Source organism: Daphnia magna, linkage group LG8 (assembly GCF_020631705.1).
Source record: "Daphnia magna isolate NIES linkage group LG8, ASM2063170v1.1, whole genome shotgun sequence".
Taxonomy (NCBI): domain Eukaryota; kingdom Metazoa; phylum Arthropoda; class Branchiopoda; order Diplostraca; family Daphniidae; genus Daphnia; species Daphnia magna.
In genome coordinates, this window is record NC_059189.1 from 2,768,492 (window position 1) to 2,793,064 (window position 24,573).

Here is a 24,573-nt window from a genome sequence, read left to right on the forward strand (position 1 = left end):
GAAACGCTGCCCAAGCGGCTCCAAGCGGTACTAAGCTGAAACTTAGATATAGCAAGGAGAGGGTAGAGAGGGAAGCGAGGTAGAAAGAACGCATTGGTCAGTGCATAGTTGCATGTGTTGCCGCGTACGAATTGCTTGTTACGGGTATTAAAAGGTAATTTATATTGTAATTTAAGACAGATTGTCCGAAGTTATTTGAATGAATAAAACATCTTTCGATTTTGCATTGATTGTTTTGTTGGTATTTTCTGAGTAGTGTTTCAAATTTCGAAAATTGAATCTCAAATCGGGTGGAAGTTTTTGAACTCCCACAGCGCGAGGGGAGATACTACCTCGTTGTTCCTTCGTTGTCTTGACATTCCTTTTTTTAGTCGTGTGAACTCATCTTTTAGGTTTCAGTTGCTTGAAACCCTAACAAAGCAGTATATTCCATTATATTCTGTGTTACATATTTCTGCTGAATAGAAGTAATTTCTTATCCGCCGTCGTTTTTCGCAGTAAAAGTGACAGTGATAAGAGTTAACTCAGTATTACATTCAGTTCCTTTGTGCAATCTAAACTCTTGAAATTTATTGAAATTTATTTTTTCAATCTGTAGGTTCAATTGAAGTAACCACACTTCAGCAAACCATCCACATCTCTCCACTTCAAAGTTCATTTTCTATTGAAAACTATACCTTCAAGAGAATCAGCATGGTAATGGAAGCAGTTCCGAGCCCACAATGTGTGGGAAGAGAGTTTGTACGCCAGTACTACACCCTTCTTAACAAAGCTCCACTGCATTTGCACAGGTATAGAATGAAGAATGTTCTAGATTGACTGTTACTGATACTGGCTCTTGATAATTGTCTAGGTTCTACAATCATGATTCATCCTTTGTTCATGGTGGGCTTAAGGAGCGTTTGCCAGAAGAGGTTCACGGTCAACAACAAATCCATCAAAAGATCATGGAGCTCGACTTTCATGACTGCAAAGCCAAAATTTTGTTGGTAGACTCACATCGTACGCTGGAGAATGGAGTGGTAGTTCAGGTATGAACACCTGGCAGCAACATCTTTTATGCAAACTCATGTTACATTTTTAATTTAATAAACCTGCTTTTGAAGGTGTCTGGTGAATTGTCCAACAATGGTCAGCCGATGCGTCGTTTCGTTCAGACTTTTGTCTTGGCCCCTCAATCCGCCAAAAAGTACTACGTTCGTAACGACATCTTTCGCTATCAAGTATGTAGCGCAAGAATGTTCTTAATAGTACCTTAGTTGTATATTGAACGGTTCCTTTGTAGGATGATGCTTTTTTTGACGATGAGGAGTGTGTTGAGGAACGTCCAGTTGAAAACGAAAACGAAGTGCAACAGCCGCGTCCAACCCCGGTATATCTGGCAACTAAGTTTTCTTGAAGTAGAAATGTTAATAGTTGTTTTCAATGTCAGGTCGAAGTTAATGTTGCTTCTGTGACACCTCCTGCTCCTGTTCCTCAGCCATCGGCCCAACAACCTGAACCGACAATTGGGCACTCAGTGGGAGTGAACGGTTCTGATCAACACCCTGAAGAAGACATCCGCCAGAGAACTACTCCATCCGCTACCACACACACGGCTGCACCTGCTCATCAACCAGAACCCGTACAACAGGTCTCTCGACCAGCAAAGGTTGCAACACCTCCTACCGTAGTGGCACCGCAGCCGGAGAAGTTTGAAGCTGTTACGGAACCGGTTCGAGAGCCTGAGCCACCTTCTGTTCCCGAGCCAGCACCTCCCAAACGTGCTCCTGAGGTCGTAGCTCCTTCTAATCCATCGGTTTGTTAATATTACTAAACTCTTGTAGCTTTTCGCGATGAATCAATCAAACTTTTTCATTTGGCAGGCTCCTTTCGAACCCAAAACCTTCGCCAATTTGTTCAAGAATCCCGGCGCTTATAATGGAACAACGACTGGTTTACCTTCAACTGTACCTCCGTTTGGGTCGACCAAGAGTACTACAAGCAGCTCCACCTCTACGCCTGCTGCATCGGTAACTGAGCAATTACTTGAGTACAGAATGACAGTATAATATTGAGCCTTTCTTTTTTTTTTTATGTGTGGTAAAGACCAACACAGAAATTGTCACGGCTCCTACAAACACCAATGGTAACGAAGGCTTTGCTGGCACTGGACCTACACAACCCCAAAGGAACAATTATCAACAACGCGCAGCTCGTCCTGCAATGATGGGAAACGGACGTACCGGCTCGGGCCCCGGATCATACCACAACAGAGATCGTGACCAAGACCGAGGCAAGATAAAGCATACAAAACTTGCGGGCTTTGATTTTAATGTCAATGGTTATCGTAGGTGATAAAGGTGAGAGATGGTCTGACAATCGTGCCCCTTCTCGTGGCTCGACTGAAGAAATCGGTGAATGGAAGCAATCCAATGGAGACGGCTATCAGCGCGAAAAAGACCGTGAATTCCGTCGATTCGACGATAATCTTCAAGTGTTCGTCGGAAACATTCCCCACGTAACTACCGAGGATGCCCTCAAGGTATTTCTTTTCATCTATGTTAAGTAGATGAAAATAGCTAACAGTAATCACAATAGGAATTGTTCGAGCGTTTCGGTCCCGTACTTGATGTTCGAATCCATGGCAAGAATGGTGTGAGAGCTGCTGGTGGAAGGGCTCCGCTCTACGCTTTTGTAGTATTCGACTCACCTAAGGCCGCTGAAGCTGCGCTTGCCGATAAGGTAAAACTGTTCTTTTCTTAAGGTGAAGGTGATGTCAACTATATTTCTTTATTTATATTAGCCGATGCTGAATGGTGATCACCGACTAAATGTCGAACCAAAGCGCCGCGGTGGTCAATCAAACTCTTCAGGTCCTCGTGACGGTCAGCGCGGTGGTTCTATGAACCGTGGAGGTGGCATGGGAGGTCCCGGCAGGGGAGGACGTCCGATGGGTTCTATGGGAATGGGCATGAGCAGCGGCCCACCACGCGAGGGAGGAAGTGGTGGAGGTGGTGGACGTGGAATGGGAAGCGGAGGTGGTCGTGGTGGGTTCGTGCCCCGTCGTCAATAAAGAAGGAAGGCTGTTTTCTTGCAAACCTTTTAATTTCCCATTCATTTTCTTCGTCCTCGAGCAGAATTTTCTCTCCACTACGTTTAATTTAACCTACAAGTTTTTTTCTTTTTTTTTTTTTGCGTTTTCTGATACACCAAACTGTACCAATCGTACTAAGTCTTGGTTTGTCTCGTTCGCTCGCTCTGACCCCACTCATCTTACTAACTTTGATTGGACTTTCAGTCGCAATGTACATATTCGCATGGGTGTGTCATTCTTTTAAAAAAAAAAACTATCAGTAGCACAATGTTTGTCACTTCCATAAGAAAAAAAGAAACGAAAAAACGACAAAAAAAAATCATAACACAGTGTCTTGATGGTGTTGGGTATCAGACGAGAAACGACTAAAATCTTTTTTTTTTTTTTTTTTTTTTTTTTTTTTAGTGGAGAAGAAGGCATTACCACTTGGGCTATTTTGCCAACAGGTTAACTATCAAAATATTAAGTGAACACTAACAACATGGTGGCTATAAACGTGATTCCAGCTTCGGTGATGGGCAACCTTTGTGTCGACATCCTCGGTTACTCCTTTTTCACATAGATTTAAAAGGAAAACCATACGTCCCCGGGTTCTAGTCGCAGCACTCGTGTTTGGATTTCGTTTGGGATCGTTCAAAATTCAACCACCTTAACACTTCCCCTACTGACGTGTAATAATCGGTCTCCTTAAATGTTCGCTTTCTCCCATGCCTTCTCTTTTTGTTGCAATTTTTTATCGTATCATTTGTTCTCTCAATCCATCATTTTCTGTAAACGGTTCTAACTCTTGCTGCTATGTAGATTCGGGAGGTTCATCAACAGTGGATGTGTTGTGTGTTGCAATCCTTATCCAACATGGACGCATCGGTAAAAACAAACAAACCATACAAATTTGTTCCCAAAAAAAATTTCCCCACCCAAACAGCTACCAATAAAAAACAGTCCCCAAAAAAAAAAAAAAAAAAAAGTTTTAGGTAGTGACAAAAGTGTACCGTGCCTGTTTTCGCTTTACGTTTCTTGGTCAACTTTATTTCTCCATTACGATTTTACTTAACTTCTCTTTCAGCTATTTCTGAGCATGAGTATCGTTTTGTTTGTTCATCCGTTCAAACAAAAGGAGATAACCATGTCGATATTGGGAAAAGTGGATCAAATTTTTCCTCTGTATTATCCCTAAAACTGTATTCTCATTGTGGTAAAAAACAAGAAAAAAAAAAACAACAAACAATATCCTCATTTAAATTCCTCGGGTACCTCTCGATTCAATAAACAGGCCGAGGCCTTTTGTAAGAGCCGCTGAAAATTTTATTTGTTTGGATTTAACATTGTTGCAATAATGCAATAGTATTCAAGTATGTTTTAGGTAAATTCGAAACCACAATTTCAGTTATAAGTTACAATTAACTACGTTGTAAGTGGTTCAGCCAGACCTATAAATTTTTGGGCAGTACAGATTATCAAATAGTAAAAATTTCTGTTTCACAATCATGAAATTCCCGAAAGGGATTCTTGCAAAACGGAATTCCTCATTGCATCTCATCTTTTATACGTTTTTAAAACAAAACACAGTCTTAAGAGTGAACCATATTTCAGCCATTTACCTAGGAAATTTCCATTTGACTATATAGTTCTAATTGTATGTAGTCTATGTACATTTACACAAATGATGGAGCAAAACAGTGGGTTTATAATGTGACTCGTGGTCGTGGCTTCACGATTCACTATAAATCGTCACAAAATAAGCGAGAAAGGGTGTCTATAAAACCAATTTTTTAAGGCACCGTTCAATAAACCAATCTTTTTGACATTTTCAATACATGGTCAAGAAGTCACGAACAAAATTACACAGGAAAAAGTAAAAATTTAGCACAAATAGTCAATTTTTAAAATTAAGGTGTGTGAAGACCATGGCCTACTGAAATAACGGCCCATCAGCTCGCTATCTCCCTGTTGCCGAATGGTTCCTAGCCCCTACCCCTTCCCATCCCCTACTTTTCATAGCCAGAGGGTCGTAAACTACTTCCGAAAGTTCCACATTCCATGTCATCTTTCCGCGGTTTAAAATTTTTTTGATCGTCAGTCTGTTTTGTTTTCCTTGCCATCATGCTTGCCATCCGTGGTGATGACTTATTGTCTGTGCATGGTATTCATAATAAATAAAAAGTTGTTAATTAAAAAATTATATGTATTGATGTCCTTAATTTCAATTAATTATTTTTTTTCTTTTAGGCATGTACAACAATTACAAATGTGGACAGGGAACCATAATCTGACTGAATGGTCGATTGAAATCTGTACCCTCCATTAAGGTTTGGATTACTGGTTGCTTTTAGTTAACTTGAATATCTAGTTATTAATCAATTTATTCTCAAAATTAGGTAACTTTAAGTGATAAAACAGTGAGCTCTTTTTTTGCTCGTGACTTACATCAACATTCTACATCCACTCCTCATTCTATCACAATCAGTTGGTCACGAATGAAATCAACATTCTAAATTCAATTTTTTTTTACACTTTGAGTGGTGATGTGGGCTACGACTTCTATCTGTAAGCCTGTTTGACTTTTAGTGAAGTCGAGTTTAGTTGAATATCAAGTTATTAATCATTGTGATTCAGTACTAGGCAACTACAAGTTATACCACAATGTATTCCCTCTGACTCAAAGGTCTCATGACGGATAAAAAAGTGGATCCACTTCTCATTCTAACACCCTACATGGAAATTCAGAATTGTCTGTTTTCCTTGTAAGCATTATTTACTTTTTGTTTTGTTCAATATAAAGTTATTAATCGTTGTGTTTGAATAACAGGCAACAGCAAGCTATACAACAGTGTGGACTCCTACTTTGGTCGTGGCTGAGATCAACATGGTAGATCAACTTCTCTATATAACACCCTCAGTGGTGATCTTGACTTCACAGTCATCTGTACCCTCCGTAAGCGTTATTATGGTTTCAATCGGTTTTAATTGAATATGAAATTGTAATTTTTTTTTCAATGATTGGAAAACATGTGATGAAACAGTGAACTTTGACAATTTTTCACATCTATCTGGTATTTCCACTTCTCATCCTAACGCCATCCCAGTTAATTTTGATTTTCTTATCTCTCCGTAAGCATCACTTGCTTTTAGAATAGTTGAATGCAAAGTTTTTATTCATTGTAATTCAATTCAAGGCAACTACAAGTAAACAACAGTATATCCTTCTTTCGATTAAGACTTACATCAAAATTCTATATTATTTACCATTGTCTCTTCTCTCCTGAAGCATTATTTGCTTTTCTTTTAGTTGAAAATCAAGTTTTTAGACATTTTGGTAAAAACAAATATTGTTTCAATTTTTCGAATTTATTGTAGGAATACAAACAAATGCTACAACCTATTAAAAAAGAGCTCCCTGTTTTATCACTTGAAGTTACCTAATTTTGAGAATAAATTGATTAATAACTAGATAATCAAGTTAACTAAAAGCAACCAGTAATCCAAACCTTAATGGAGGGTACACATTTCAATCGACCATTTAGGTTTGTTAATGGTGTCCTGTCCACATTTGTAGTTGTTGTACATGCCTATAAGAAAAATATTATTAATTGAAATTAGGCACATCAAAACACATCATTTTTATTATATTAACAACTTTTAATTTCTTATGACAACTTGCCTTTGTGGAGTGATGTGTTGGTAATTGAAAAATGGTAGGAATAGCATTTTTAATAAGTCTTTTAGTATTCTCATTAACAAATTTCGCCTCGAAATGCAAGCTACAAATTCTCAAGTTATTGGTAACCTTAAAATATTTAGAAAAACCCGTGACAAAACTGTTGTCTGAGAATGCCTTGAGCCACGTTTCCACAACATTCTCATCTTTAGGCCACGAAAAAAAATGTAACTTAGATTTCTTTTCCACAAAGTTTGAACTATTGCAAAATCTTACACAGCACATACACTTTGGCATTGTATTAAAGGAAATAAAATTACATTAAAAAAAAACTTAATTAGCCATGCCCAAATACGACCATATATGACGTTAGCTTAAGGCTTGCAAGGCAAACAGACTGACGATCAAAAAAATTTTAAACCGCGGAAAGATGACATGGAATGTGGAACTTTCGGAAGTAGTTTACGACCCTCTGGCTATGAAAAGTAGGGGATGGGAAGGGGTAGGGGCTAGGAACCATTCGGCAACAGGGAGATAGCGAGCTGATGGGCCGTTATTTCAGTAGGCCATGGTGAAGACTCTAATCAGTAGGGATAAAGGAAAATTCACCAAAAAGTCTCCTTTAAACCGTTCGCAGCGCCGCAGCGGGAGTCACGAGCATTATCCTGATGGCTGTATAGGAGAAAGTGGTCTTTCTAATATTAGTCTGTGGTACTACTCTAAGTCTCTGAGTCAACTCAAGTCCATGCTCAAACAAAATCACATATTCGCATCCCAATTCCCAACTCAAGACTGGATGGGATGCTGAGTTGCAACATCAGCAGTCATTTGCAAAAATGGCGCCTGAATTCAAACTAGGAATTTGGGTCGGGTTTTTATCAGAGCAACCGGGGGGAACTCCCCGATTTTCATCGTAATAATTGATTTCGACTCGATCGATTATGTTTTTACTTCGATCGATTGATTGCAATCGGGGCTGCATCCCCGATTAGGCATCCCGATACAACCCCGATTGAGGATCGGGGTTCAAAAATTTTCACCCTGAGCCCCGAACGCCCCGCCCCGGATTTCGAAACCCGATTGGTAAAATGCGCCCCTATTAGGGTTGGGGCCGATCCCTACCGGTAAGGTCAGAGTCATGGAAACGTTGGTTCACGACATGTGGAAAATCGTCTCGTGTTGTGTCTAATTTCGGAAATAGCAATCAGAGCCTCTAGCGGGTGTGTGATGAATGCACCAAACAGGAACGTTTTGATAACTTCAGCCAATCACAACAGTGATAAGGAAACGATGGAGCAGACGACACCACAAAAATTGAAGCTTTGAAAGAAACACTGACAATGGCCGTTGAATAACCAGTTTCTCTCGATAGATGACTCTGATTGTAGTTTCCACCACTGTGCCCTGCCCCAAAACCGTCGAGATTTTAGACATACAGACCAACGAAACGCGGTATAGGGATTCCTCTCAGCGTGAACCAACCAGGGTTCCATGACTCTGGTAGGGTGTAGATCGGCCCCGATTGACCATAATCGGATGAACCGATCTGACCGAAATGAAAGAAGGCCGAGCTGATATTTTTGAATTTGACTTAAAAAAGGTAATTGCACTGGTAATTAATTTTTTTAATTAAAATTAATAAAATTTTAGAGCTGCTGCGATCTTCGATCGGTTTTGGTTCTTTTGAAACATTTGGTGTGATGCTGTTGACTTCCAAAAGTTAAAAGTTAAATTTATGATAGAAATCGGGGTAGAAGTCACGGGAAACGTGGAAAAAAGTATTGTAACCGGTTCTTGGAACTGGGTCTTGGATCAGGCAGAGCTCAAAGAGAGGATTGTTCATTCACTGCGTCGACTTTTGCCATAAGTAGGGATCGGCCATGACCCTAATCGGGGCGCATTTTGCCAATCGGGTTTCGAAATTCGGGCTCAGGGCGGGGTGTTCAGGGGGAAAATGTTTGAACCCCGATCTCAATCGGGGTTGTATCGGGATGCCTAATCGGGGATGACCCCCGATTGCAATCAATCGATCGACGTTAAAACATAATTGATCGAGTCGAAATCGATTATTATATGAAAATCGGGGAGTTCGCCCTGGTTGCCCCGATAAAAATCCGACCCAACTTCGTAGTTTGAATTTGGGCGCCATTTTTGCAAATGGCGTCGGTGCAAGCGGGTTAACCCGATTTTGACTAATCGGGGCCGATCGCTAACCTCAAAATTCCGATCGCTAACCTCAAAATTCTCCTTAACGATAGCAGTGGCACCTAGTGGATTTGAATTGAACTACAGGTCAATCTTTGGCTAGCTTGTACCAAGATATATTTAAAAAGGAGTGAAAACATAAGATATTCTTTAAATTTTGCAACTATTTTGATTGATATATTTCCAATCCCAAGCTAAAGTTACATTCCCAAGCTAAATTCCAGCTATCCAAGCCCAAGCCTTTCTTTTAGCGTTTTTCCTTAACTACTGCACTGCCCTCTGTTATACCTAGGGCTCGGCCCCGCGCCAATCAGGTAGTTTTTTTGGCGATTGGGCAGGTAATTTTGACTTTCAGTGCGGATCTGACAGATCGCAAACCATTTTCTTACCCGTGGGAAAACAGTCACAAACCGGTTCCAAACAAAAAAGGGACAAAAGGGGTAGTTTTTAAGCCGCCATCTTAAAAAATGGCGGCAGATCTAACCAAACGCACCGAAGAACCGCACCGAAACCGATCTGTTTCTGGAGGACCCGAACCGATCGCAACAGATCGTCCATTTTTCGGGTAGATCAGATCAGTTTACCCGATCTCGGCCAATCGGGGCCGAGTCCTAGTTATACCAGTTAAAAACTGAAAATGAATATACTTAAAAAACCAACAAATATAAAAAAAATAAATAAATTCTTATCTAAATTTCCCTTCACATTGACCTAATCGTAGCCAAATGATGGCGTTAGAAAACTTTTTTTTTGTAGTCCAGTTTTTAGAAGTTGGTGGCTTGGCGCCAGTAATAAGCAGCCATTTTTCAAAATGACGGTGGGTAGATCCGGCATGCCCATCAAAACCAGCCCAGCCTATCCATTTTGAAATATAGTCTCACGGACCTTCCATGGGCGATGGAGTGGTTGTCCAACCGCTTGGCCTAGGTGACCGAGACCAAGTTGGGGTGACTTTTGTTGGCTACGATCCGTGAGTAAATCGGGTTTTGGTGAACCGGGGCTGAGCTCCAACTGCCGCAACTTCCTCGTTGGTTTGTGATGTCAAACGGAGTGGATTCGTTTCCTCGAAGTGGCATCTGCTAAAGAATCAGAAAAAAAAGCAAATACAAACAAGCAAACAAATAACAAGTGACAAACCGAAAATATTAAGACAATTTAATATTAAACGAAGCTAGGAAAAAAAACGAGGAATTACAAACTATTTATTAGACAAGATTCGATACGGGTAAACTCCTGTGAAATCCATTGAGCACAACGCTTTAGTCGTCTGAAATTGATAATGGACACTGATGACGAATTCTGCTTGAAATGGAACAATCATCATAGTACTTTCTTGTCTGTACTTCATAGTCTGTTGAAGAAAGAAATTTTGGTTGATGTAACTTTGGCTGCTGAAGGTCATTTCATTGAAGCACATAAACTAGTTCTTAGTACTTGTTCTGAGTATTTTCAGGTAAACAATTGCTACACTTTTTCCGTTAATATTTAAAAAATATATCTTTCTCATATCCCTCCATCCAGGATGCCTTACAACTTCATGATAACAAGCATGCCTACATATTCTTGAACAATGTTGTCTTTGATGATCTTAAAGCGTTGGTAGATTACATGTACAGAGGTGAAGTAAATGTATCTCAGGAACAGCTTCCTCGATTTCTTGCTACTGCTGAAGCTCTAAAAATTAAAGGTAACATTTTAAGCTATTGACATTTTAACTCAAATATTTAATATAACCCTGCTTGCCATAGGATTGTCAGATAAGAGTGAGCCCCTTGTAGAGAATCTGGAGCAACATACACCTGTTCAGGTGAAAACAAAAAGGAATCATGGGAAAAGTGGTAAAATTGCCAGTCGCCAAATGACTGCATCCTCATCAGTTGCCAGGCAAACACATTTGTCATCGCAACAAAAATCTAGTCATTCGATTATATCACAAACACTAACCGGTCGATCTCCAAGAAATTTGCGAGCTTCTTCTGATTTAATTTCCGAGGCTGAAGTGACTCCGGAGGTTAACTTCGTCTCCGTCAATGCCCATGGTGAAGAAATTGATCTTGAACAGAACGAAGAAGATGGACTAGGAACTCTGGGTAAAGTTTGGTCCATGAATGAGGTAAGATGTTTTCATTATACTAGATCCACCTCATCTTCTTAACTTTATATTTCATTTAGGGAAATAATGAAGATAATTGGGAAAATAATACGGGTACCTTAGATGATGGTACACACGAAGAAGGAAAACGGTATGCTACCCAGTCAGAATCGGACAACTGTGAGTACCGCCAGTTCGCTGAACCTTCAAACGAAAATTCTTCTCTCACCGGAGATTTGCCACTCATGCCCTCATCGTCAGCTCAAGGAAATTGGGCCTCGTCGTCGGCTGTTAGAACAAACTACTCGCGTGGCATCAGAGGTAAATGAAACTGATAACTGTTATAAGAATTTTTTCCGAACCTCCTTAAGAAGTTTGATAGGTGCGTGTAATGGGAACACTTAAGCTTGGGGGCGACCAACGATACTAAATTTCTCCGTATAGCCAGGGCCCAATTCATAAATCTTTCTAAATATTGCTTACTCAGTTATTGAGACTTCTCAAAAAATCATTAACATCCCTGCGGAATTTAAGCGATATTTCGTTTGTCTTCTTGTCTTTATTTCCTTTTCTCTGTCCTTACATCGTTCAAGATGAGATTATTGATCGGTACGCTCTTTGTAATTTCCGCAGTGTGGTTCGTCTAGGTATTGAGTTTACTTCGAAAGTAAGCCTCAATGTGTAATCGGTTTAGTTCCGTGTATATTGCCGATTTTTGGTTAGTGTTACATATGTATTCCACATGTTAAGGAAGTAGTCAGTTATTCAGCCCTTGTGTAGTAGTTTCCATATTTCAAGTCTATATGCATGCACGTAAGTAAAGAACTGAAATGACTCCATATAAGATGACGAGAATGCTGATAACGGGTATGAGACGCGTGGTCATGTCTATGAATACGTCTAACTTTCTCCCGAGGGTGTATCAAGCTGCTTACGTTTTATGTGAGCGAGAAAAATTAATTCCAGTGCTCTTAATATTATTTTTTTTTCGCGTCAAATATTAATTTTTGTAAAAATTTCTTGCAAACTACGAAACACTCGGAGAAAAGAAGTGAAAAATTTTAATGGTGAAAATCGCCCGTGCGTTACCCGTTATCCCCGTACATTCTTTTTTGATTTTACGAGGTTCTATGAAAGTTTCTCTTTAAATAATGCTGCCAAATATTCGCTTTTAAATGCTAGAATAGCCCGCGAAGAATAACAAAATAGAGTGAATTGAAATACGCGTAAACGGCCACTCCAAAAGAATACCTTGTCGCATGACATTTTTCTGGGGAAAGTATTAGATCGCTTCGTAAATAACAATGTCTCTTCGAAAATGAAATACATGGGATTCCCAAAGTTCTTCATTGATTAAGAAACAAACGCGGCTACAAAAAATTTTGCGCGTGTTGGATATCCAGAATTCGATGACATCCGCAGGACAATGCGTACTTATCTTGCTAGCTTACGTAAGAGCCTCTTTCTTTGACGATGTTGCCTACTTATACTTATTTCATCGTCTAAGGGAGCTAATTATTCTCCACGTGGTTAAGATCTTTCTTTTCATAGACGCACAAGAGTAAGAGGCTACATTGTTCAGAAAGTAGCTTTTCGGGGAATTTCGTTACTTTTCATCGCCGTCTAAATTAAAGGAAGTAGTAACATGATGGCCGCCGTAGAACCGTGCATATGGATTTATAAAGGAAATAAAGACCTTAATTTAGCGCACAAAGAAAGTGGTGGGATGGGTGCCAGATTTTTCACGCGAGTGAAAGGACCCAGTGAAAAGGATAAGTGATCACGTACAGCATGCATAGCACAGAAAAAATTGAGTTACAAGTGTGTTCGGCATCGTCGTATTTGTATGTTTCCATTATTGCTGTTTTAAATCATCGAGGACATTTTGTTTTGCGCTTTTCAGAAGTTTATCGCTTTGGGTTGCCAACATATGCTTGGCTGGAATCTTCTAATTTCAAAGAGCCGGGTTTTGCAATACCAAAGCATTTGAAAAATGTGCTATGCGAAGCGGCTGGATTTTTGCGTTATGTCAATACTTAGGCTGCGTTTCTCCATTTTTAAATGATGGTCCCGTTCCATGCACACAAGTCGATATGCATTTCCCGTATGATCAATATTCAAGCAGAGGCACGTAGGAAAAAGAAACGCGTGTAATCCTGAATTATCCGATAAAATGCCTCCGTAGTACTCTAGATAATTTGGATATCGACGTGAATGAGTAATCGATTACTAATCTTAATAAAAAAAAGAAAACGTATAGGTATGGTCGTTGACAGGATCAATTTCTAACAGCGAGAATAATGGTATTTCAGTTGCGTAAGAAAATCGTTGTTGCATGTATTGAAGGACATTTCCGAGCGATTGCTTTAATGACTCATCTCATTTTACACATTACGAATCCGTGAACATAATTTTGTGTTATTTTCTTCTCCACATTTCATTTTTACTAAAGGCAGCATTTAACAAAAAATAATGGACAATATTTTACAGGGAAATCAAGCAAGAACAGCAGGGCTGGTGGAGAAGACAGTTGGCCAATATCGGTGGCGAAAAACAAACAGTTGGGCAAATCCAGGCGTTTCGCGCCAACCGCTTTTCCCACAAGCAACACCAGCGGTACGGACGAATGTATAACGTGTCCAAACTGCGGGCGTGGTTACTCGCAGAAAGGTTCACTCAACAGACATATCAAGTAAACTTTATTTTCTTATTACGGTAGATTTCAAAGTTTCCAAATTGATCGTTTCCCTCCTTTTCATGACGTTGGCGTTGCGAACGTACGGAATAGGTTTGAATGTGGTATAATTCCCAAATTTCCGTGCCAACTTTGCCCGATGCGCTTCCGGCGTGCTTACAAACTCACCGAGCACCACAATCGCGTCCACGTCAATGATGCTGCGAAATCGAAAACGTCGGATAATTCGGTTGTTTAACGCCGTGACTTACACAAAGGTTGGCATTAACATAATTAAAATCTCTATCATTAAACCATAAGATTAATTTATTTTGGGCTGCATTAAAAACTGTGTGAAGTGATTGGCCCTACCATGCTAAGTTAATCCCGGTAATATATTTTATTTTTTTTTTTTTTTTCAATACTTTATCATTCATAAACCACTGTATCTGTTTTATTATGACTATATCCCTCCCCATTCGCTCTCCTCGTAATTCCTTTTCGTTCAGTTTCTCGACGAAATTTAAGCAAACAACGTTTCTGGGCTTTGTTTGAATTCAAAGAGTGGTTTGCTATCGGCTCATTCACCAGATTTAATCTAACATGCCCCGACGTATTGTACGGAAAGATGAGCAATTTTTCGGGAATAAAGCTTTATTGAATACGTAAGTTTGACTGTTTGATTTGTGTGAAACGAACATGAGGAAAACGAGATGTTGAGCATCGTATTACCTTAGACTAGAAGAATGAACGTTTGCATGTGTACCGTGTAACCCTCCGGTTTCATTGAAGGCAGAACATGAATTTTGTTTACCTCAATTTACATACGAGATATTTGTGTGTACTTTAACGTCCTCTTGTACTCCCAATTCGTAGCAAAAGAATTCAATGGCCCTCTGATGAATGCGAGAAGGAATATCGATATGTTTTTCTTGTTTGGCGTCTCTCTTCTAATTAAATGAAAAAATGTTCTGACATTGTCTGTTCGCGTCCCTTTGTCGGAGATATTCATTTTTATGTAAGGTAAGAATTGATTTTTATTATTATTTGGTCCTTATGAGTATGAACAAAAGACAAATATTGTGAAATAATAAACCATCGCTAGTCGATGGAGTGTTATCTTACGTGTGTTGCATCTCTTTGTTTTTTGAAATGAAAAAGAATGCCTCATCGGCATTTGGTAATATCTACATCATGCGTCTTAACGTCACAAAAGCAATTAGTTGGATCAGTCATCTGATGTGTCTTGTCCCGATTCTGGATTCTCGTTAGGTAATCGAATAATAATTTTTTTTTTTTTTACTTTTTTTTTTTCAAATGTCACATTAAATAGAATGTCATTTTAATATTCAATTTAAAAAAACAATTTTAGACAGTTTAAGTTTCGTTTCCAGGTTGCAGGTTTTACATAATTCGACCAAATAAAGACAAAGAAAAACAACAAGAAAAGAAGAGAAGAGAGATGATTACGAAAAACTCGCATAAAGAAAACAAAAGTTTTGCTGTCGTCTAAGAAGCCTTTTTGGAAGCAAAGAAAAAAAAGCTCGGTTTGTCGAACAATGGATTATGATGTTTTACCATCAGGGACGAGAAGTAAAATATTCTTTTTAAAATGAAAATTGCGTAACATTTATAAAAATAAAATAACGTTTTTATTTTTTCCAGAAACTGGTGATGAATACCACAGCATTTCCTTCGTGATCAGACCATGGTTACCTGATAGCTATCCGAAAATACCTTGACAACATCCTTTTATTGATTTCACATTTTAAAAAAGGTAAAGCCGATTCTAGTATAAAGCCTTATAGATACATATTTTTTGCACACACTGTTTAGGATTTTCATGTGAACATGATGGGCTTGGCATGTCGGTTACTTTTAAGTGATTTCATGCAGCTCAGTTTCCTTTCCCGACGCGTTTCCGAGAGCCATAGAGACATTTTCATAGCTAAATAGAGGGAAATTTTGTACAATCCAACGTCACTTGCGTAAGTCATAATTCCGTTAGCCATTTGCCTTGTTTCATGACGATGGTGTTGAAAAAAATCATTTTCAAAGCTAAAGCCTTTTTGTGTACTCCATTGCAATGAAAATGGAGAAAGTTGCAGATTTATTAGCAAAGATCTTGTTGAAATGCCGTCTTAGAACATTTCTTTTAGTATTCTAGGAAATGTTATTGATCAACGACCATGTGAATAGTTGCTTTTTTCCTCACTTGAAAAATAGCCTGAAAGAAAGTTCAGAGATATGCAGATTACGAGATTAGACATCATTTTGCCAATTCCTTTTCAGTGTACTCGTTTAGCAAAGGCTTTAAGACTGAAAATTTTTTTCTCCCCTTAACATTTGCATGAAAATTGGAAAATATTTATATGTCAAGGACCAGATGACGTTTCATACGGTACGTTTATTCAATAATTTCTCCAACCCTTCCCAAGCCGCTTTTTTTTTTTTTGCTTACGAAACAAAGTTTGTAACCCGTTTTGATTTTTTTCTTTTTGTTTGTGCGCACGTGCCACTTGATGATGCAGTGCGCAGCTCTTGCCGGGATGTCAAGATAGAGTCGTCCCGCACATTCGATATAAGTGTGGGTTGGCAGACAACAAAAAAAGATAGAAAATGCGAGGAAGTTATAATCTTCTGCTGTGCACTCGACATCCTTCACTCAGCGATCGACTTTGAAGCCGGCTGAAAGTTCCGGTTCACTCATTGGAATAGATAAAACAAAAACGTGTGACAGTGAAACATTAAACATGCCGATTGATTTGGCTGAACATCGCGAGAACACCAGTCATTTCCCTTCTGGTGACTTACCGGACAAATTCCAGTCGATCTTTGATCCTTGGGGTGACTACGTCTTCGCAATCGTCATGATTGTTATTGGTAAGTCTATTTTCTTTTTTTCTTTATTCCATGTTAGGATAACTGATCTGCAATCTGGTGAATGTTTTTGAATTGCGTTTTTTTTCTTTTTTTAAAGATTGTTAGTGCTGTTTGAAATACCTTCTCTGTTTGGTTTAGTTTCAATTCTTTTCTTGTTTTTCTTGTTTTTGCTTCCGTTTTCAAGTTATTGCATTCCCTACATCCCATGCGCATTTTCCCAGATCAGTGGCACTCTTTTCTGGGTGCTGTTAATGAAAATTCTCAGAATTCGTAGACAATTTTCAATGTCTAGAGATGACAAAGTAAAAAACAAAAACAAAAACAAAAAACTAATAAAACCAGAAAGGTAACAAAAGCGTGAGACGAAATTTAATTTCCGGACCATCCGACTCGTACTAGATCCTTTTAATTAGCGTCAAAACAGAGTTATCATGCTACTTCCAGAAAGAAAAAAAAAATTCCGTTTACTCCTTTGACTTGAACTATCCTTTCGTAGTCATGCAGTTTTAAATAAGTAATCAGATTTGTCTTCTCTTTTTTCAATTGATGCACGGCCTGACGTATTAGTTGGCTGTCGTGAAATAATGATAGAGAAAAATTGTGCATCAATGATGACTTTGGTTTGAAACCAAAAGAAAGTCGACAACTTACAGTATAGTTTGTGGTGGAAATATTAACAATGTGTATATTTCCCTCGAGATTTAATCGCATGCTACAACACACACACAGCCGAATTCTAAAACTTTTCGCATTGGAAATTTTTGAATCGTCCCCAACTTTAGGTATTGCATCGCTATTGGGCAACGGATTGGCCGTTCACGTCTTCCGCCGCAAAGGCACCGACATCAATGTGCCCGAAGTCCTGCTACTCAACATTGCAGTCGTCGACCTCTTTCTCGGTATAGCATCTTATCCGGCTACCATAGTGGCAGCCTTCTCGCATCGATGGCTGTTTGGACAAACAGGTACTGTAACGTTCTCTTGTGGTCCTTCAAAATTTTCATTGCAGCTATGTCTCTGAAGTGTAGGAACAGCCTTTTGATCTAATGGGCTGGTTCAGCACGAAGAAGAGACAAACGAGTTAGTTCTTTTTTTTTTCCCTCTGTGGATGTATATACTCACTTGAGTTGTGATAGTCCTACGCTATGCAAAGAGCATAGGGTACGTTATCCGGGTCGTCAGCGTATAACAACGGAATTGAGACGCATCGTAGTGAACGCGGTTCATGCGGATTAAGTAGGTTATTATCGTGATGATGAGAAACTTTGTGTATGTGGACAGACTGATTAAAATGTTTTCTCAAAACAAAGCATTCTTTCATGCTGAATATGCAAAATTTCCTCAACTCTGGTCATCCTTCTGTTCTCGACATAGAAATATTTGCCGATGACCAAGTAAGACCACATTGCTCCCCTTAAACTTAATATTGCGTTTGCGTTGTGGAATTATTTCAATATAGAAAGGGAAATTTGAAGTGGGGCAAATTATGACGTCACCGTGGGGACGGTATGAAGGCGTACAGTTACCGAACTCCCAATGGAAGCTAATACTTTTTTCCCCTCCATGAATTGAATTTGTCCTCTGGCATAGGAACACTCATTGACTTATTAAGTATAGCCTTTGGGCCTCCCAATGTATTATTAGACATTTTTGTGGCAGAGTATAACAGTCCCCCATCCGCTACAGTTGATTAGGAAGAACGTTGTGAAACTTAGGTACTAACGTACTTTCGTCGAGTGCAATGCGACGCCGGAGACATCAGCTGAAAGCCAAGTATTAATCATATTTCTATGAATGGATCTGAAAGTTTTATTTGAAAAGTTACTTGGTGAACCTGTCGGTTGGTGTCTAGACGCCCTCGTTTTACGACACAAGGTCCTTACTGTCCGTCACATAACTCATAGTTACCCGATCTTGTTTGACGAAAGATTGGACGACTACCCTACGTTCTATGTATAAATTGTTCTGTTTAACATTCGACATATTAATTGCTTTTTTTTTTTGTGTGCATATTTTTGATTAGGGTGTACTTTGTACGCATTCACGTGCTACTTTTTCGGCTTGGCCACCATATTGTCACTGACTGCGCTGGCTCTCTTCCGCTTTATCAAGACATGCTTCCCTCAGCGAGGTACAGTACCCCAATGTGGGCTTTTTTCTTTCTTTTTGCAAATGAATGTTTTCATTTTGTCCCGATGAATCGTGAGTTGGTTGAAGGGCGATGGAGATGGTTGTCGCTTGATTAATGAAATCCTGCAACTGTATCATATATATTAACTAGCTAGTGTGAATGTGAATGCGTGTGTGCAGTGGTGTGAATAAGATCATATAGAACAGACACAAAGGGGGGGGCAGCTAAACGTTGTGTCTTGTAAATCTGACATCACATTGGGAAGTAATCCAGCGTTTAACTACAAGAGAACGTTGTTTGCTTTACGGCTCAGTACGGTCTGTTTGGCTGCTGATTTTTTTGGGCAGAATTCTAATGATGCGCCGCTTTTTAATGATTCTTGCTGTCACTCCAATCGTATTCAACGGTCAATGCAGTATCAATCAGGGATCTTTGTCGAATTGGGAGCTGCGAATGACATTAATGGACAATTTAACAGCGAGCGAAAGTAGGGCATCTTTATTCTGTGATAAAGAAATCAGGCCTGTCGGTAGCTAGAGGGGGTCTTTCGTATACAAGATTGAAAAGTAGACCTACAATTATGATTCCATCAAAAAATGTGGGCGAACATCAGTTGCTAGTGACGGCAAATGTAAAAATGCAAGGATGTTTCCCTTTAGGGCTCGTCACGCTCTAATGGATCACGTATTATACTTTTACGGTTCCATCCTAGCCACGTGAACATGCCGATCAAACTTTTTTTTCTTTTTCAGAATTAACAACTTTTTCTTGGGTTCTTTATCTTTCTGCTACTGTACGTTTCTCGACGCATCAAAACACATCACCACGATACGGGGGTATTCGGTAGCGCCTGTTAAAATTATTCAAAACGTAAAAGTTTCTAGCTAAAATTTACGTGAATTTCTGGTTAGTTCATGTTATACCCAGTAATCCATCCTTCCGTTCTCGCCACCGAATTGGCAACTTATTATAAATTTGGTTACAAACTTTATTCTGATAGTTATTTGTTTATTTGAAGGAAATCAAGTTATCAGACATCATCCCTGGTGAAAGGTAACTTCAAAAAGATTTGTATCCTGTTAGACGTTGAAAAAGGCAAACGATTTTCTTTACACACTATTTTTTATATACTAGTGGATCAAAGACAAAACCGATGCCAATCGAATCCTGACAACGACTTTTCTTTTCCCTAACAAATTTCTTTTTCGCGAAATAGTTGATCAAAAGTCAGGCACACTTGTCTTTCCTTTAATAAGAGAGAGCCAATGTGGAAGACGTGATCTTCCGTCAACAGCCATTCTGACAAATAAAGTTCAAAGAGAATCGAGAGGCTTCGTCGAATAGTTTATTTTACATCATTGATTTTTGTTGTTGAGGGGAATATGCCAAACCGAGTCAAATCCCCGAGAGTAACAAGAAAGAATTTAAGTTTATTGGTGCGTAAGTACCAGAGGTTTTGTTAATCCTCCATGTCGTAGAGAAAAAGCATTTCAATAAGGACCCCAAAAACCTTGAAATATTCAACAAGCTGCGTAACAAAACTTAGCTTTTCCCAGTTGTTCTGTAAGATCCAATCATGCAAAACATTTTTGCCATTTTTACTGTTGATCCTCACCTTTTCCTGCTTTTCATTTCTCCATTTTCGTTCGACAACATTTTACATGCCCAGTTTAAAGGACAAAAGGCTCTGTGGGAAACGGGGATTAAACATTTCGGTTTTACATGGCAATTAAGTTAGCATCGGTTAAGAGCATTTTTCGCACGCCATGTAATCACGCTCGCTTATTAAATTCGGACGGTAAAATAAGTCACGTTCACTTTCCTGCATGGGTAAACTCGTCCGTTGTTGTTAAAATCCCGCATCGGAACGGAAACGATAGGTGGAATAATAACGCAATTTTTTATACCTAACTGTGTCTGGGGGCTAAATAACAATAATTTCCAATTCAACACGCTCTGCTCTCTGTGTATATGACACGTTAATTAAAAACCGAGTCTTACATTTAATGCCACAAAAACGTCTGATATGGCGATGTGAAAGCGCATACAAGTGAGGAAATGAGTAACTCTCCAATAGGCAGAACAAATAAGTGGGTCCCAAACTTTTCTTTATTATTTTTACACGGATGTATGCATCTGTTCCGCTTGTTGCATTAAGAATACTTGTTTCTGCAAACTGTGTCTCATATCCACCTCATTCCATCCTTTTTCACTGTAATAATCATTTTCTTTTATTTATTTTTTTCTCTTTCATTGCAGCCCAGTGGATAACCGTCCCGAGAACTCGACTAGTCATCTTCCTTATTTACGTCTATAGCATGTGCTGGGCAATGATGCCTTTCTTCGGTTTGGGAGGCTACGATGTCGAACCGTTTGGTATCTCCTGCACGCTGGCCTGGACTCATACGAATCAAAGTAAGACTGACGCAATCCACTAATCACGTGTTCCTTACTGTCGTGGGTTACATAAACAGTACTGGGCATGAACCCTTTTTTTTATGTAATTAATTCTTTAGAGGGAAAATAATGCCATTACAAAGTTAAGCACCTGATGAAAATCTAATCATTTTCTTCAAGGAACTGTCTTAGGGACAGTATTGTTCAAAAGAGGTAGTCGAGTACGAAATATTCTTTTTGTGTGTGTGTGAAAATTTTCCGCCTTTCACTCCAAAGTTTATGCTCAAAATGTTCTTCACAATCCAGTGCCCACATTTTCCGTTTTTTCTTCACCTTCTCCGTCGCTCGTAACTTAGCAGAGATGCCGAATTCATACTCAAGGAACTTGAAGTCGCAATGCGTTATTCAAGATCAATTAGCAGAAGCGTATAGCTGGCACCTGATTAGTCGTTCCCAGTATTCATAGTTGTAGGCTCTCTCCCAACACCCAAATAATTAGTCCATTTTGATAGAGCCTGTTTATCACTAATGAGCGCTTTTTTCGACGTATTAAAGAACGTACAAGTTACAGTGCACATTTTTCTTAATCGCGTTTATTCATGGCCGTCGACCCGACCATTAAACGACTTAGATAGGAATCACTCCTTGGCGAACTCTGTGAACGATTTTAACAAAACAGAAAACCATTAAACGTGTGGGAGTGATCCATACGAAACGTTCACGCTTTAAAGATAGATTGATGTGCTACACCAAATAGCCAAATTAATATCATGTCGCGATCACTTACGTAACAATACTGGAACAGGCGACATCCAGTGGGCGGAAAAAAGCGCTTCGCCAAGTAAGGATGTTCTAGTCCTCATCAATGTTCGTGAACAATGGGTTCTGACACGCGTCCCGCACGCAGCGACTAAACGTTTGCGACGGGTTCATTAGTTGATGTGGGTGTCTGTCGTACGATATTTTGCGATCCTATGTTCCAAAACATATCGTTCGTTAATTCAACTGTCTTTCTAATTATCACTCAATGAATATTTGATAGACGACAAGAATTACATCTTGGCAGCCAGCATCTTCTGCGTGTTTCTACCTTCTGCCGTTATCATCGTCAGTCATTTGGCCATCTTGTTTAAAATTCGCCAAGCTAGCCAAATGTTTTCAAGCAAGTCGGCAGGCAAGCAGAGCAGCAAAGCGGAAATTCAATTTATCCGGGTAATTAAATCAAGCCTTTTGGTTAGACGCTTTTTTTTTAAGACACGTGCCACGCGAAAGTCTATTGATGTTTTTCACCCTTTCATCATGAAAGAAATGTTTACCTTTCAGACAAAAGCCGTCTTTTCTAGTTTAAACCAGCCAACTCAAATTGATTACATTTAGTCGTTGGTGGCTCTTTATGTGAATTTGACGACTGGTTTTCGTTAAACGAAAACCGAATTTCGTGCATGTTCTATGCAAAAAGTTTACTTTTCGTAGAACATGGCATTCTTTCAATTTGCGAAAATCGTTAGACATTTCTGCACTATATGAAAAGCGGCTACATCCGTCTAATCATTAGTTTGCTACGTTCCATCTGAACGATAACGATGTTCAAAACAATGGACCTCTAAAGACATGCTGTTTCTATTTAAGCAATGTTATAATGAGAACAAGGATAACAATTCCAATTTTATTGACTCATTTGTGAGGGGGGGGGGGGTATATCTTTTTTTTTCTACGTCCAGCTTAGTAACATATTTGCCTTTTATCTTAGTCTCTATCTAAAACTAATCCCGTAAAAGTGTTTGTCTCATTATCTTCTGTTCTTATTACCATCTGCACAGGTCTCATTTGGCGTCTGTTTCGGTTTCCTTATTGCCTGGTTACCATATGCTTGCATCTCGCTCTGGTCCGCGTACGGTGACGTTTCTGCTATACCTCTATGGATAACACCGTAAGAACTCATTTTCTTTTCAAATGCCTAAGTAATTTATCACGAAAACAACCTCCACTGATTGATCCTCGTCTTTTTCTCTTTCTTGTGTAACTCTAGGATTCCTGTTTTATTAGCCAAGTCGTCGATCGCTTATAACCCAATCATATACGTCCTGCTGACGCGCCGCTACAGGTACCATATACTTGCATAAGTTTTGAATTTTTCTAAGCTCACGTCTTGAATTTGAACTATTTAACGTTTGATTTATTCATCTGACTTCGTTCATTGATCTATCGATCTGACATTCTTGTTGTTCTGGCTAGAAATCTAGTCAAGGATAACTTGAGGAATAATTAGCAAAATTAGCCGTGTGTTTTATTTGCCTTCAGGGTGGATTTTGCCAAAGCGTTGCGGGATCTGCTTCATTTCTCAGTCGACAAGAGTAATCGAAACATGACTAAAACGGAACCAACTGATCAGGTAACAGAATAATTACCCAACGAGATGTTTTGTTTTGATCGCATTTGAGATTGAAGAAATTATTTGTGATTTTGCAGATTGAAATGGGATCCCTTGCGAATGGCGATATAAATACGAGAGATGAATCAACTGTCACAGCAGCCGAGATTCTTGTCGGAGCCGGAAACAACATCGAAAGAAATAGTATGGAAGAAGTTGTCCGAGTTTAATGGTAGCTCCTTTCCTTTCTGTTCCATATTAAAGAAAAAGAAGTTTGGAAAATATCCTAAACCATATCCGTTTTAATCAATCTCTCTGAGACGAGGTTGCCTCCAATTGATTTTGATGTGATTCAACAGTGGTTTAAGAGGTCCACGAATAAAACCTCCGTACCTTGATATTGTTACGTGTGCTCATCGTATCCTGTAATAAAAAGATGACCTTAAACCCCTTTACCATTCCCCAAGAAAGTATAGAATTATTGCTCATTGTGTTTCACGTGGAATGTTAGAGATCTTGTATCGCGTCCATCCTGCAAAGTGGCCATGTGAGACGTAACAATGCACAGCACGTTTTGTGCAAGTTGTTGTTCGCCAGTTTCTTTTTCCCTGTGGTTATTTACTATTCATTCGGGATATAATGATATTCAAGACATTATTATTATTGTTTAATTTTCCGTGCATGTTTTACATCCTTCGGAACAGTATTTGGGGTTTTTGTACCCCCGCACGTATTTCACTATTGAATTGCTCTTGTGTATGCGGAGTCCTGGTTTCCTACGTGTGTATTGCATGTCGATTTTAGATTTTGACATATTTTAATAGATTAAAAAGGTACCATTTGCCTGTTGACAGACTGCGTTTCGTATTTACGAAGAGGACTGCATGAATGCAAGAGAACTATGAGAATAAAGAAAATTTAAATCACGCGTTTTTTATTGTTAATATTTAAAAGTGAGATGGCTCTGCCACGACAACGCAAATATGCAGTACGGGATGTGTGTTAATATACCACTGGATAAATAATAGAAAAAGGGGTGGGCCGGAACTGTCGCTTTTTACCAAATCAATACTTGACAATGAATAA

At 39.1% G+C, this 24,573-nt stretch overlaps 3 protein-coding genes and 1 long non-coding RNA gene across 5 annotated transcripts; 3 read left to right on the forward strand and 1 right to left on the reverse strand.

The window, feature by feature from the left end:
* On the forward strand, window positions 1-4,371 carry LOC116928736 (ras GTPase-activating protein-binding protein 2). 2 transcript variants are annotated; one of them, XM_045177729.1, is made up of 11 exons: window positions 1-154; window positions 599-791; window positions 854-1,031; window positions 1,107-1,223; window positions 1,286-1,372; window positions 1,433-1,798; window positions 1,866-2,012; window positions 2,089-2,275; window positions 2,334-2,524; window positions 2,581-2,724; window positions 2,786-4,371. In XM_045177729.1, exons 2-11 carry the CDS (start codon window positions 694-696, stop codon window positions 3,053-3,055), a joined length of 1,785 nt encoding a protein of 594 aa, XP_045033664.1. In that variant the 5' UTR covers window positions 1-154; window positions 599-693; the 3' UTR covers window positions 3,056-4,371. The 2 variants fall into 2 exon arrangements, with proteins under 2 accessions (XP_045033664.1, XP_045033665.1); XM_045177730.1 differs by lacking the exon at window positions 1-154 and adding an exon at window positions 505-527.
* On the reverse strand, window positions 3,322-6,648 carry LOC116931171. Its single transcript, XR_004398797.2, has 2 exons — window positions 6,565-6,648; window positions 3,322-6,495 (listed from the first exon to the last, which is right to left on the reverse strand). It is a non-coding gene; the product is annotated as an uncharacterized LOC116931171 (long non-coding RNA).
* A 2,416-nt stretch (window positions 6,649-9,064) lies between these two features.
* Window positions 9,065-14,829, forward strand: LOC116928770 (protein tramtrack, alpha isoform). Its single transcript, XM_045177753.1, has 7 exons — window positions 9,065-10,392; window positions 10,461-10,626; window positions 10,688-11,052; window positions 11,112-11,352; window positions 13,522-13,723; window positions 13,820-13,983; window positions 14,582-14,829. The coding sequence occupies exons 1-6, from the start codon at window positions 10,219-10,221 to the stop codon at window positions 13,962-13,964; spliced, it is 1,293 nt and encodes a 430-aa protein (XP_045033688.1). The 5' UTR covers window positions 9,065-10,218; the 3' UTR covers window positions 13,965-13,983; window positions 14,582-14,829.
* A 7-nt stretch (window positions 14,830-14,836) lies between these two features.
* LOC116928771 (opsin-5) lies at window positions 14,837-24,413 on the forward strand. Its single transcript, XM_032935869.2, has 12 exons — window positions 14,837-14,977; window positions 15,100-15,298; window positions 15,371-15,482; window positions 15,542-16,588; window positions 17,371-17,553; window positions 18,612-18,719; window positions 20,979-21,134; window positions 22,159-22,328; window positions 22,937-23,046; window positions 23,146-23,220; window positions 23,418-23,508; window positions 23,586-24,413. The coding sequence occupies exons 4-12, from the start codon at window positions 16,459-16,461 to the stop codon at window positions 23,715-23,717; spliced, it is 1,155 nt and encodes a 384-aa protein (XP_032791760.2). The 5' UTR covers window positions 14,837-14,977; window positions 15,100-15,298; window positions 15,371-15,482; window positions 15,542-16,458; the 3' UTR covers window positions 23,718-24,413.
* Window positions 24,414-24,573: the final 160 nt, after the last annotated feature.

Coding starts and splice junctions, on each gene's coding strand:
- LOC116928736 (XM_045177729.1), top strand. CDS start 694: ATGGTAATGGAAGCAGTTCCGAGCCCACAATGTGTGGGAAGAGAGTTT. Junction 1,032..1,106: donor AGAATGGAGTGGTAGTTCAG/GTATGAACACCT, acceptor CTGCTTTTGAAG/GTGTCTGGTGAATTGTCCAA. Junction 2,276..2,333: donor AGATCGTGACCAAGACCGAG/GCAAGATAAAGC, acceptor TGGTTATCGTAG/GTGATAAAGGTGAGAGATGG.
- LOC116928770 (XM_045177753.1), top strand. CDS start 10,219: ATGGACACTGATGACGAATTCTGCTTGAAATGGAACAATCATCATAGT. Junction 10,393..10,460: donor CTTGTTCTGAGTATTTTCAG/GTAAACAATTGC, acceptor CCCTCCATCCAG/GATGCCTTACAACTTCATGA. Junction 11,053..11,111: donor AAGTTTGGTCCATGAATGAG/GTAAGATGTTTT, acceptor TATTTCATTTAG/GGAAATAATGAAGATAATTG.
- LOC116928771 (XM_032935869.2), top strand. CDS start 16,459: ATGCCGATTGATTTGGCTGAACATCGCGAGAACACCAGTCATTTCCCT. Junction 18,720..20,978: donor GACATGCTTCCCTCAGCGAG/GTACAGTACCCC, acceptor CTTTCATTGCAG/CCCAGTGGATAACCGTCCCG. Junction 23,509..23,585: donor AAACGGAACCAACTGATCAG/GTAACAGAATAA, acceptor GTGATTTTGCAG/ATTGAAATGGGATCCCTTGC.